Genomic DNA, 13,431 nt, shown 5'->3' with positions numbered 1-13,431 from the left:
TTTACAAACAAGGTGACAGTGCCAAATACTGGCCTGGGATTTTTGCTGACACAGTATTTATAAATAATGATCTTTTTGAAAATATTGTCATGTAAACTTGAAACTTTCTCAAAACGCAAGGGAAAAACTTTGGTTTTGTGTAAATATAGCCCTAATTTAATACATTTCTGTGTAGTGCAAATTAGCCAACCTAAACTAAATGTTTGCAGATTTCTAGCAGCTCCTGCTTCAACTCAGATTGCAATTTTAACATTTTATTTAATTATGCTCATTTGTTTTTTCACCGTCTAACCCGTCAGATCAAAACAAGCTTCATAATAGTTATGTAATTTATGACTTGAAAGACATGTTTCTACAGTATTCTTATGACAACTTCTCACACTGAGTAAAACTTGACCCAAGCAAGAAGCAAACTGCTGCAGCACAGTCATCTCAACTCAATTTCATTTCTAGAGCACTTTCAACCAACCACAAAGGGTTACTAAAGTGCTGCACATAAAACACAAACAAAAACAAGCCAAAATATAAGACCTCACAACACATGATTGAAAGCTAAAGAAAATAGATGTGTTTTCAGTAACCTATGAAATAACTCCAAAGTAGGAGATCTTGTTAAGGAGAGTTGAAGATAGTTCCAAGGTCTTAAAGCTGCTACTGAAAAAGCCTTGACATTTCCAGCGTGATCGTGGAACTGTCAGATAAAGTCGATCCTTGGATCGAAGAGATCTCACGTGTTAATGTATACTAATTAGCTCTGAATATGCTCAGGGGCCAGGCCATGGAGGGATTTAAAAACATGTAACAGCACTTTTTACTGAAACTGATGAAACATTCAAACCACTGATGTATTAGTGTAAGCACCTGAACAAAAGTGTGGTACACTTAAAACCTCTGGCTCACTGTTCTAGAGTTATAAACCTCTCAATACCCTGATGATGTCGATAAATCCAACAATAATGAATCTAATCAAATATAACTTCCTATTTAATCACAATAATAGCTCTTGAATTATTTACTACCACAGACAAATGCCAGAAAATCACTTGAACGGCCATTTCCAGCAAGATACCTAATTTAACTTTTTACCTTTCATAAAATAATGGGAGTTGATTTGTGGTATTGTTGAGCTTCTAAATGGGGAACAGACCATTGTAAGCAGCTTTCTTTGGCATCCAATGAATAAAGCAGGAAATAGTCACTGGTATAGAGTGCACAAATGTGCGTCACTCATACAGTAAGTGACCACTTCTCATAGGTCTACACCTGATGAAACTTTAGATCACTGCGGGCTCAATCAGTGCTGCCAAATCAGTCGCACTTCCAAATTACAACTCTCCATGCATGGTATCAACACTTTTCTCTGGATAGCTGTGACAGCTGTGCCATTTATTTCAATGGAATTTCAAGAAAATTGCATTAAGGCAATAAGATGAAAATATTAACATAAACTTACTCTAAAACTATACATATATTAAAAGATACATTTATTTAAGTAAAGTTTATTTATAAACAAATTTCACGAGGATCATGTGCTTATGATTGCTTGCAGCCGGTCTTGCATTATTCAATTTATGATTCACCAATCAAACGATTCCTAAGCCACTATAAATACCCTAAGTTCCATTTAACAGCCATCTTCATTTTGAAGAATCCCACCCCTACTCCTCCTCATTCCCTAGATGGGTGGCACGGTGGCCCTGTGGTTAGCACTGTTGCCACACAGCAAGAACTTCACTGGTTCTTGTCCTTACCAAGCCAGCCGATGTCTCTGTGCGGAGTTTACACGTTCTCCCCCTACTCACGTTTCCCCCAGTTTCCTTCCACTGTCCAAAAACAGGGAACTTAAGTTAACTGACTTATCCAAATCGGCACCATAGACATGCTCCTAGTAAGTAGTTATCTCTCGAGAGCTATCACTATCTGTTCATTTGCTACTACAGCAGGGGTGTTCTTGAGATCTACCTGAGCTCAAACTCCACTCTCACCTTGCAAATGGGAGGGAGCCCCGGGCTTGAGTATCTTATGAGCTCAGGACTCTCACCCGGAACAGCATGCCAAACAAGCTTTATAATCAATCATGAGCTAAGTGTGAACTCTTGAAAAAGTAAGTAATATGAAAACATGCACGATTAAATTTCTAATTTGTTTATGCTCTTGCAAATGTGTGTTTTTTGAACACTGCTTTTTGCAGCTTAGTCTGGGTAGAGGTCTTAAGTTTGAATATTTGGTTAATGTGTTTATGTGTAACATGTCAAAGTAAAAAGCCCTTTGATACTACAGTGGATTACTTGATCCATACAAAATTCAAATTGCCTGTGTCATTATTATGCAAGACCATCTTTAATACATTGAATATAACTGTCGACTGTCATTTGATCATAACCAGAAATCATATTCCACAGCCTTTACTGCTTATCCTGTGGGTGAATATAAGGGTCCTGGATTTCATCTCATCTCAAGTCCAAATGTGACCCTGACTGTTATGCATTACTCATGGAGATTCATGGGTCAATCCCATCCTAAGCAGTCCAATATTGGCTGTGCCTACCTCTTTGCACTAGTTTTGCAAAACTATTCATTCATTAATTTTTTTTCAGCTTAGTCTCTTTATAAATCTAGGATTGTCAAAGCTAAATTAACTGCCAACTTATTCAACACATGTTTTACGCAGTGGATGCAATTTCAGCTGCTCAATATTGAGCATATCCAATTCACCTGTACCACATGTGTTTGGACTTGTGGGGGTAATCGGAGCAACCGGAGGAAGCCTAGCAAACACAGGGAGAACCAGCAACCTTCTTGCTGTAAGGCAAACGTGCCTCCCACTGCACCACCACATCGTCCCAAAACTCTTCTATTTTTCATTATTTGGACTGAACCTCACTTCATCATCAAATAGCGATAAAAACTTAAATCTTTAGTAATACACAAACTTAATAAACATCAGAATGACAAGTATTAAATGACCTTACATAAAGCCTTTATTAGTTTTAATTACTACACAACAGAAAAGTTAGACAACATAACAACAATTTTGAGGGGGGATGTTGCCTTTGTCTAGACTACCTCATTAGATGGGTCAACTAGCCAATGTAGTCAACCAGACCACCATTAAAGCATCTAACCCTTTTTCCATTCAAGTGGAAAACCAGACAGTTCCGTCTGGTGTATCCCACTGCCAAATCTGTTCAGGTCAACTAAGAGATTAAAACCAAAAAAAAAATCCTTCTCTACGCACAGGGTCAAAAAGATCAATGATCAAAAGAGAAGAAAGACCTCATTTTAAAGAAGAAATCCATCCACTGCTTTAACAGGTCCCAATAAATCTGTGCTATTCACTCATCATTCCTTCCGAGAAGCAGAGATTGAAATGTTTTGTTGAATGAAATTGTTATTGAATTCCACTATGTCAAGATGTCTTAGGATTGCTGCACATGTAGACCATCAAAAATCATTCAAATAAGCAAATAATAACAAATAACACATTTCTGACATTTTCCCCCTGAAACCACATTTCTACACTAGTAGTAATAATAGCAAACTCAGTCATTATGATGCACCATTTGCTCAAGACACTGCAGGCTTTTGGGATGTTTAATGTTTAATTTACAATGTAGGAAAAAGAAAGTAGTAAATGTTTGCGTAATATGGTGCACCAGGAATTTTCTGGGAACCAAACTGAAAGCACAAAACTGAGATTCAGATCTAATCGTGGGAAATTTAAACTGTTACACCCCTGTATACACACTCACACACATAATAAACATGTACAGATATAAATACACAAACAAATGATAAACAATGAACGTTGACCCTCTAAAGGGGGTAGTACCGTAGCGTGTGAGTAAAGCATGGCTTCACTTCAACACTTCAACACAACCACCCAGGACTGCACTTCTTAGGAAAAACAACATCAACAAAAACATCTGCCTTGAAGACCTGATAGAACAGAATATTGATCCTTATATGTCAATAGAATCACATGTTATCTACATCTGATTGACAAATAAAGACATGTATCAGATCTGGAATGAAATCTTGTCCATACTAGTCAAGATGAAGACAGAAACTTTTGATTTTGTATTTTTCATAATACATAGCTAACACACAAGGAAAGAGTCCATCTCGTGCATTTCCAACACTTTTGGAAACAAATTACACATACTAGTCTTGCTTCCTCACGAAACACGAATGTCAAACACAGCAGATCTTTATGATTAATTATGTGTTTGAGGCAGTGGGTGTGTGAGGTGAGAAAGAATCAGGGTCGGTAAATTGAACTGTTGAGCAGTTGTGTCGTGAGGTTCTTGCTATGCTGGAAAGTAGAAAATACATACTGCAAACAAACACATATTTTGTCTGAAAGTTAAAACACACACCCACACACACACACACACACACAAAACAAGTTTGAGCACAGCTTGAAAGCAGGGTTGCTTGAGTAGAACTGCTTTGTCACAAATTTAGTTGGTAAGCAACATCGGTTGTAAATTTGGTACAATGAAACCAGATGTGAGCTAATTCCCTCCTCACAGTGGAGAATTTTGTACAGTCATCTGGACTCTGTTTACAATTGGTATTAATATTCATCCTGGGTGATCCAGTCGCAAATGGTCAACACTACAATGCAGGTGTAAAAAAGGCTTAGATTATTACAGTCTGAAAATGCAAATGATCCAACCTAATGCAAAAAGAGAGTTCATTTCATGACCAAATCAATGGTTCGGCAACTTGGCTGTCCATCAACCACTGTGCTAAATCTAGCACTCTAAAATCGCATACTTGAGTATACTCTATATTGAATGAACTTCTCAACTTCTGATGAAGTGTTTTGTAGGTTTGCAGTTCCCAGAAGTTACCATACTTGACAGAAAATAAGTCACACATATGTTGCACTGTCAAAAATGCATGGTTAAAAATAAGAATAAGTCATACTGGTCCATGCACTTATTATAATTTTTTTCAGAAACAATGTAAAACAGTAGATAGCACTCAATAAATTAAATTTAGTTGTAGTAACTTCACAAATCCTTTGAACGTAACTTTCAGAACAAAAACCAAACAAGAAATAAAGAGAGCATCTATCATAAAACAGCATCTATCAAACTACTGGTAATTAGGAAATGTACTACACAACCACTCATGGAATCCAAATGTGTGCATGCTTTGCACATGTTTTGCTTGCTTGACGTGAGTTGCAATATATACAGCAAGTGTTTATGAACCACAGGGATTATCCCCACAAACTCTGATTAAATATGCTATTAGTGTACATGACAAGCTATCTCACGTGACTAATTGTGATCAGATTGGTGGATGACATTTATTTATTTATTTATCATTTGTTTTGTTTTTTGATGACTGAAGGGTGATATAAAGCAGACCATTAAAAGTTTTTATTAAAATTTTTTGTGCAATGTATTTACATCAATTTCACTTAATTACTATTATTACTGCAAAATGTTATATTAATTAGCCATGCAAATGCTTGATACAAATGTACATTTTCATCAACAGCTAATCTTAGATAGACATATCCTAAATTTATTTTTTTTTTATAAATATTTCCCAAATGATGTATAACAGAGCAATGAATTTTTCGCAGTATTTCCTATATTTTTTGGAGAAAGTCTTATTTGTTTTATTTTGGCTAGAATAAAAGCAGGATTATATATTTAATATTATTAGCCCAATTAAGCAGTATATATTTTTTATTGTCTGCAGAGGAAACTACTGTTATGCAATGACTTTGCTAATTACCATAATTAAGCCTTTGAATTGCACAATTGCAGCAGGAATATTGTCACTTTAAGAGCAGTACCATTTTGATTTTGGGTTTCAAGGTTCATAGTTCTTTTTTTTTAAACACTTTTATTGTTTCAGAAAAATGTGATACATACATACTGTATTAGTAACCAAATACCAATAAAAGAACACCCACCCCATCCCAACAGAGGAATTAAAATAAAAAAATGTATTCTCATGCGAGGAAAGTAATACATAAACAAAAAACAAGAAAATAAAAAATTAACTAAAATAAGATAACAATTATAAAAATAAAAAGGCGGTTTATGGTCTTTTGATTCTCAACTCGTTTGTTTATTACATAAATGAGGGTCAATAAGAATAATCACCGCATTTTGACACAAATTTGCATTGTCTCTGAGGCTGAGCACACACACACAACAGCATGTGATCTTTTTTGCGCTTTTAAACACATGATGGATTTGAATGTACATCAATGAATGATGCGCATCCCGTGCTGCAAATTACAGTACATGCTTTTAGTAATTTTAACGTGAAACTGAGATTTGCAGAGCAACAAATATGTACAACTAGAAATGGGGTGATATATGATGTAATAATCGCTTTATTTTGATTCATGTTTTCTCATAATCGTTAGAAGCCAAAATCCAAGTTGAAAGTGAAATTTCGATTAATTGCACAGCCCTAAAGTCTTGTGAATTATGGTATATTATGGTTCTACCCATCCTCAAAATTGATCCTCTGCTTTTAACCCATCTATGTGCACACACACATTCTGAGCCAAGTCAATGTTTATTTATAAAGCGCTTTTTAAAAACAACAAGTGCTTACCAAAGTGCTGTACACACGTACACCATCTAAAACAAAGGACAAATACAACAAACATAAGACTCTCGTATGGTATTAAAAGCCAAAGAGTAAAAATGGGTTTTAAGGCTAAATTTAAACACAGAAAGGGTTGTGGGCTGCCTAACATGGAGAGGCAATTATTCCAGAGTTTAGGGGCAACCACTGCAAAGGCACAGTCTTTTTAACCTTGTGCATGGAACAGCCAAAAGTAGTTGATCAGCAAATCTAAGTGCCCTTGATGGAGTGCACAATTGAATTAATGCAGACAAGTATCTTGGTGCTAGTCCATTTAGGCATTTAAACACCAAAACTAAAATATTAAAATGTATCCTAAACTAAACAGGAAGTCAGTGAAGAGTGAGAGCACACACAAACACACACATTTAGCATAAGCCGAGAGCAGTAGGTAGCTATTGCTTCTTGCACCCAAGGAGCAAGTAGGGGTTAGGTGCCTTACTTAGGGGCACCTCAGCCGGGTATCGAAGATAGAGAGAGTGTGGTTCATTCACTCCCTTATTTTCAATTTCTGCCAGGACTGGACCTTTTGATCACAAGTCCAACTGCCATTAAGCCAGAACTAATGTCCTAAGAAAGTCAGCAAACTAATAGGAACCTCTGCAATGTGTAACATTGTACATGGAACATCAGCGCAGGCTGTGTGTGGAACTATGTTTGATTTCCTCACACTGGATAACTTGATCTTCATTATCCTAAAATTGGTTCTTCAGTCCAACGTTTGAGCATTCATGCAGGAAACCTTCATAAAACAAAAAACAGTGCATCAGGGCAAAACATCCACACAGCCTGCTTTGTTGAGGTGTTGTATCAACATATGACGCCCCTCTCTCTCCTCACTTCCTCCTTGGGCCCCAACAGCAGGAGGCTGGTGTCAACAAGGAATTCCGTCCCATGAATATTTCCCTCCTGAAAACAAGTCACACACAGGACCCCAGTGAGGCCTTTACAGGTCCAATGAGTCTTTTAAACTTCACTGCGGCAATGTAAAAACGAGAAGTCGCCAACATTATGCCATAAACTGATACCGGGCAGTGCTAATAACTAACTTGCAATAACACGGAATGCTGAGTGTTCACATGCTGAGTGCAGCTCAACCTACACACAATGTATGTCTTTAAAAGAAACAAACAATATATTGGACATATTGGAATACAGAATTGTAGAAACCACCCGTACATTCAAATTGAATCAGGAACGGTGTGTCTAAACAGGATCTAGTGTGACGTGAATCAGCTCACCAGTACAGAAAAGTTTCTCGATGGCATGAGATATTAACGTCACAGTTAGCGAAGTTGAAATGTAATTTTAGCTTTAGACTTTGATGAAAGCTCAAATCCGGTCAGTTATGACAGATGGCAGTGGCACTTCTGAGAGTAGAATTAGAGTCAGTTGTGTAGCTGCTCAGTGGGCAGCGATGACCTGCTGATTATACATCATGACTCAGAGTTTGAAGGGTGTTTAGTCTCTGCAGCTCTCCGGGCAGGTGACTGAGCTTTTGTGGTAAACCTCATGAGTCTGGATCATGTTCTTTTAACCACAATTTCACAAAAACACCTGCTACATAAAATAAAGGGCATTTAAAACCCCAAAGAAAATCAGTAGGAATTCTGAACAACAGTTGAACTTAATTTTTTAGCTTGTTAATCTTTTTTTCTGAGGTAAGCAAACAATTTGTTTGGTCACAGGCTGAAAGACATTTAGTTTCTTTCATTTAATATTAAGCACGCAAGTTCTGCATGAAAGCTCCTCTACAAGACATCTGGATTATTTATGATGGCACATAATGCTTGAAAGATTTGTTTGAATTAAGTGAGATTTAGCTGTCTGAAGCTTTTTATGGTGAATCTTGAAATGCTTAAGTATAAAGTAAAAACTCTAAGGTAATGTGAATCATGTCTGCCTCATTAAGGCACTGAACAGGATACAAAATAAAACTAGTAAACATTTAAGTAAGTATTTATCTAAGTGAAATGAGTATGTGGGGCAAACCTAGGTGAGGAAAAAGTAAGCATGAAATTCCAGTTCCCCACTTAGGAATCAAACCTGACTCGGATATCCTGCTCTGCTATTCCGCCCCACAACAAACACAGGTCATGCAGTAGCATGAAAGATGAAATTAGAACTTTCAATATTTGAATGTTTTACTTGTGTATGTTTGACATTCATTTGTGTTTGCACTCATTGAATATATATATATATATATATATATATATATATATTAGGGTCATGACACCAGATGTTTTGTTACCGCAGTGATGAAGCAAGAAATCAGGTGTTGTATCGTTAAAAACCATTTATATCTGTATATAAATATCAAAAAGTATAATATTAAATAGTGCGACGCAGTGGCGCAGTAGGTAGTGCTGTCACCTCACAGCAAGAATATCGCTGGGTTGCAGGAGTCGAGCCTCGGCTGGGTCAGTTGGTGTTTCTGTGTAAAGTTTTTTGCATGTACTCCCTGCGTTCGCATGGGTTTCCTCCGGGTGCTTCGGTTTCCCCCACAGTCCAAAGACATGTGGCACAGGTGAATTGGGTAGGCTAAATTGTTCGTAGTGTATGAGTGTGTGTGTGTGTGTGTGGATGGATGGATGGATGTTTCCCAGAGATGGGTTGCGGCTGGAAGGGCATCCGCTGCTTAAAAACATGCTGGAAAAGTTGGCGGTTCATTCCGCTGTGGCGACCCCGGATTAATAAAGGGACGAAGCTGAAAAGAAAATGAATGAATGAATAATATTAAATATCAAAAAGAGCCAAGCGGTGGCGCAGTAGGTAGTGCTGTCGTCTCACAGCAAAAAGGTCGCTGGTTCGAGCCTCGGCTGGGTCAGTTGGTGTTTCTGTGTGGAGTTTGCATGTTCTCCCAGCATGGGTTTCCTCCGGGTGCTCCGTTTTTTTTACCACAGTCCAAAGACATGTGGTACAGGTGAATTGGGTAGGCTAAATTGTCTACAGTGAATGAGTGTGCGGAGACACTGGCGGCTGGTCAATGGTCCAATCATAAATAATCAGTAACACCTGTATTTTCTAGTGATTGGGCCTTGTCCCTAACCCTAACCCTAACAGCCGGAGGAAGAGGAGAAGCAGCCGGGGGACAGGAGAGCCTGACAACAAAGACTCAACACGCACACACATACACACAAGTGCCCAGCATGGAAAATTAGTAAATATTTGTGCTGAACTGATATTGTCGACCCTGTCTTCTTCTTACCACAAAACGAACTTTATTACAATAGTATATACCAAATAGTAGGCTACATGATGTTTAATCATGTGTGGGTGACAGGTAGGTAAGATCAACCATTGGTTACACGAACTTGAAACAACTTTGTCTAAAATACTAAAATGTTCAAATGATTTAATTAAACAAATTAAAGCAAAACTGACCAAAACAATGGATGATTTTGTCATAAATAGTGAAAACAGTTTAAAATAGGTTCCTTTTTTATTTTTGATCATACATGTACAGTTAACAAAAATACTTTATTTAAAACTGAATATTTCACTTTTATTTCTATTATAATTGTATTTGACAAATCAGTTTGTTTTTTTATGACACGACTGTGCAGTGTTTGTTTCGCTCCACGAAAAAAAGGATTTAATACATTTTACACAGTAACTCTGTGATATATATTGGCTACATTTTTATAAACATTTTTATACAAAATTATTAGAAGCCTATGGCCTACTTTAAATAAATCAAAATATATGCGATTTGTTGTCTCTCATCATTGCAGCTGCAGCATGTGCATCTGTTTATAGCTTCTATAAAAAGACCTACATTTGACCAGCCTTTTAGCAAAGCCTATATTGATATACTGATATTTCTGTGCCAGTTTGATGCTATACACTAAACTGAGGATAGTTTAACTAATTTAAAACACTCACCTGAACCTGAACTCGCCATGAGACAGAGAATATGAAAGTGCAGCACTCATTGAATTATAGTATTATAAGTATTATAATAAGTATATAAATGCTGGATTATCTTACAAGTAAAAATAAAAGTTAATAATCCGCAGTCACGTTTGTTCCAAATCAAATGGATCACAACCCTAGATTAAGGCATAGTTAAGTCATTCATTGATTTGATTCATTCAAATGGCTGATTTGTTCAAGAACAGGGTAAATAAATGCCTAAATAACAGCTTAGTAATTAGGTGACTGTATTATAGACTTAATATCGGACTTTTACTCATGCTGTACAGAACAAAAACAGCACACATTTGATGTTGGCATTTTTGTTCATATTATAATATTTTCTTCACCAACCATCCAGTTCTTTCTAATCACCCAGCTATTTTCATGTAGAACAATGACCCTTGTTACACAGCAAGATAGGTAAAATATTCATGGCTCAAGTTTTTTTTGCTCAAAAACTATTTGCAGCTCAAATTCTGCTCACGCCAAGATGGAACGCTGGCTTGTGTCGCAAATGGTTTTAGCAAAGAGGTTAGACAAGGGTCCGAGGGTTTTTTCTCTTCACTTGTCTTTTGTTCTCTTACGGTTCTGAAGCCCAGTTTGCACTTTTCTTCTGTCAGTGAGAGAAGGCGGATGCTTCATTTATCCACCACCATTAGAGGAATAAAATGAACATCAGTTTGGGAACAACCAAGACTCTCCCAAACATGTGGAGGTGGTGGAAGGTTTTTGTTGGTGTTGGAAGGGCATGAATAAGCCCTATTTAGTCCACACAATAGCCGCATTTCCACAATCTGGCCAGTGCGAGCCAGGGCTTTTATCGGGCCAGGCCGGGCCAATCGCCCGGGAGGTTGAGCAGTGAGGCTGAAATCATGTCGCGTTTCCACTGTCGAGCTAGTAGCTCGCAGCGCGTCACGCAAACCCCGCCCCCAGAACATCCCCCGAATCAAACGTCACTCAATCCGCCCACTTCAGCGGGAATCAGGCAGATAAAGCACACCACATCATCATGAAACTATTAAAATTAGGACAGCCAAAACAAACAAATGACACGTTACTGTACAGCAGTACATTTTATGTCTATACGCACATACCTGTGTATTCTCGTTCATCATATTCATTTACTCGCCGACCGACTGTTGGCATCGAAATCCAGTGGTACCGCCACTAATGGAGGGACCCAGCACAGGAAGTGCACACATCCATAATATAAAACCACATATATAAAAATGCTCCGGAGAGAACTGAAACATGAATTTTTCCCTATAGGCTTTATGACACTTAATAGGTGATCCCCTTTATTTAAAGATGTTGCTTATTATATCTTAAGTAAAGGAAAGTGTTAAGTGTTTCAGCACATAAGAGCAGCACGTAATAAAATATAGCCTGTATTTCGTTGCGCTTAGCAGCTATGCACTAATAAAGCTCTTTATATATTTAAAATGTCCTTTTTTAAATTTTACCACATCATATAAAAACATAAACACTTGTTTGAGGACACAGAACACATTTTGAACTTGCAGTTTTCCTGTCTTTTCTTTTTCTGTCTTCCTGCGCAGCTGGAAGACAGAAAAAAGGTCGCCTAGTTTCTGCTTTCACTCACCCCAAAAATGCTCTGTTTGCATGATTTGATTAATATCATCGTATCCAAATACTTTATAAATAATATTTAAAACCTTCTCCGGTGTTTATTGTTTTTAGAAAATATCTAAAATCTTTTTTTTTCAGAGAGGCTTTTGAAAAACGAAAGTTTAATATGGCTTTAAAACAGTTTGATCTTAGGGATGCATGATATATCGGCGCCCATATCGTTATCGGCCGATAAATGCTATTTTAAAGATTATCATTATCGATCCGATGTCTAAATTAGGCCGATATCTTTAAGCCAATGAATTAGGTAATTGTACAGACCTACGTGCCGCACACGCGTGGGCGGAACATGTTCAGACTTGTCCAGTGCACTCTAATGGATCTCTCCTCACACTGATTATTCCTTCAAAGTCCGTCCTTTCTTCACATGGTAATGCTGTGCGGTAAAACTCAGAAAGTAACGATGTTCCTTATCATTATAGATATGTCTGATTGTGTGTCATTGTGTATTTTGCTTTAAAACGCCTCAGGAAAAAATATTACATATGTAAGCCTTTCCTGTTCTGTCTCTTTGTTGTGTTAGAGAGATAGCAGTGAGACTTACTTATTACTGCAGGGCCGAATAATATTAGTTTCGGGGTGAACTCTTTTAGTTGCAGCCAGTAAATGATCGAAGACACGTGTAACTTGGTCTCATTGCGAAAAAAAGCGCACCTCTTTTCTGTCTCTCCCTCTTCTCTTCACACACACACACACCAAACTGACCTGCACACGTGACGTGCTAAACAAAAACAAGTCAGGCTGTTTGTGATCTAATCTGATTATTTGTTATTATCAACGCTTTGCTTGTCATGTGTTATTGATGTATGATTGTATTCAGTTTGATCGGAATATTCATATTGATTATAACAAGCGCGCGTGAGAGCTGTCACCGTGCGCACGCACTAGGGTTGTAACGGTATGAATTTTTCACGGTATGATAATCGTCTAAAACAATACCACGGTTTGACGGTTTCGCGGTATACGGTATGTTACAAAATAATAGAACAGTGAAGCAAATTTGACTTTTTCCAAATAATATATTTTTAGTTACTATAAACAACACCACTTACAATGAACAAATAAAAATAAGAAAATAATAAATAATGTGTCAAAGTCCAAATAAAGTCCAAATAAACATGGTGCAAATCCTCAGTAAAAAATAGATATAAATATTTACTATACTATAAATAGTTACATAACGAAACTAGATTCAATATGGAACATCCTTAGGTTTTATGTGCCAGCATGGAT

General features: G+C 37.2%; 1 protein-coding gene across 8 annotated transcripts in view; it reads right to left on the bottom strand.

Moving 5' to 3' along the window:
• arl15a (ARF like GTPase 15a) overlaps positions 1–13,431 on the bottom strand; it is a 161,754-nt gene that overhangs the window by 65,744 nt on the left and 82,579 nt on the right. For 2 of the 8 annotated variants that reach the window (XM_087252603.1, XM_087252605.1), the window contains one exon: positions 6,543–7,539. In XM_087252603.1, the coding sequence (XP_087108729.1) occupies positions 7,441–7,539 (99 nt within the window). In that variant the 3' untranslated portion in view covers positions 6,543–7,440. 8 annotated transcript variants of the gene reach the window in all.

This window comes from Danio rerio, chromosome 5 (assembly GCF_052040795.2).
Source record: "Danio rerio strain M-AB ecotype USA chromosome 5, GRCz13ab, whole genome shotgun sequence".
Classification (NCBI taxonomy): Eukaryota; Metazoa; Chordata; class Actinopteri; order Cypriniformes; family Danionidae; genus Danio; species Danio rerio.
This window is presented reverse-complemented; position numbering and strand designations above follow the sequence as displayed.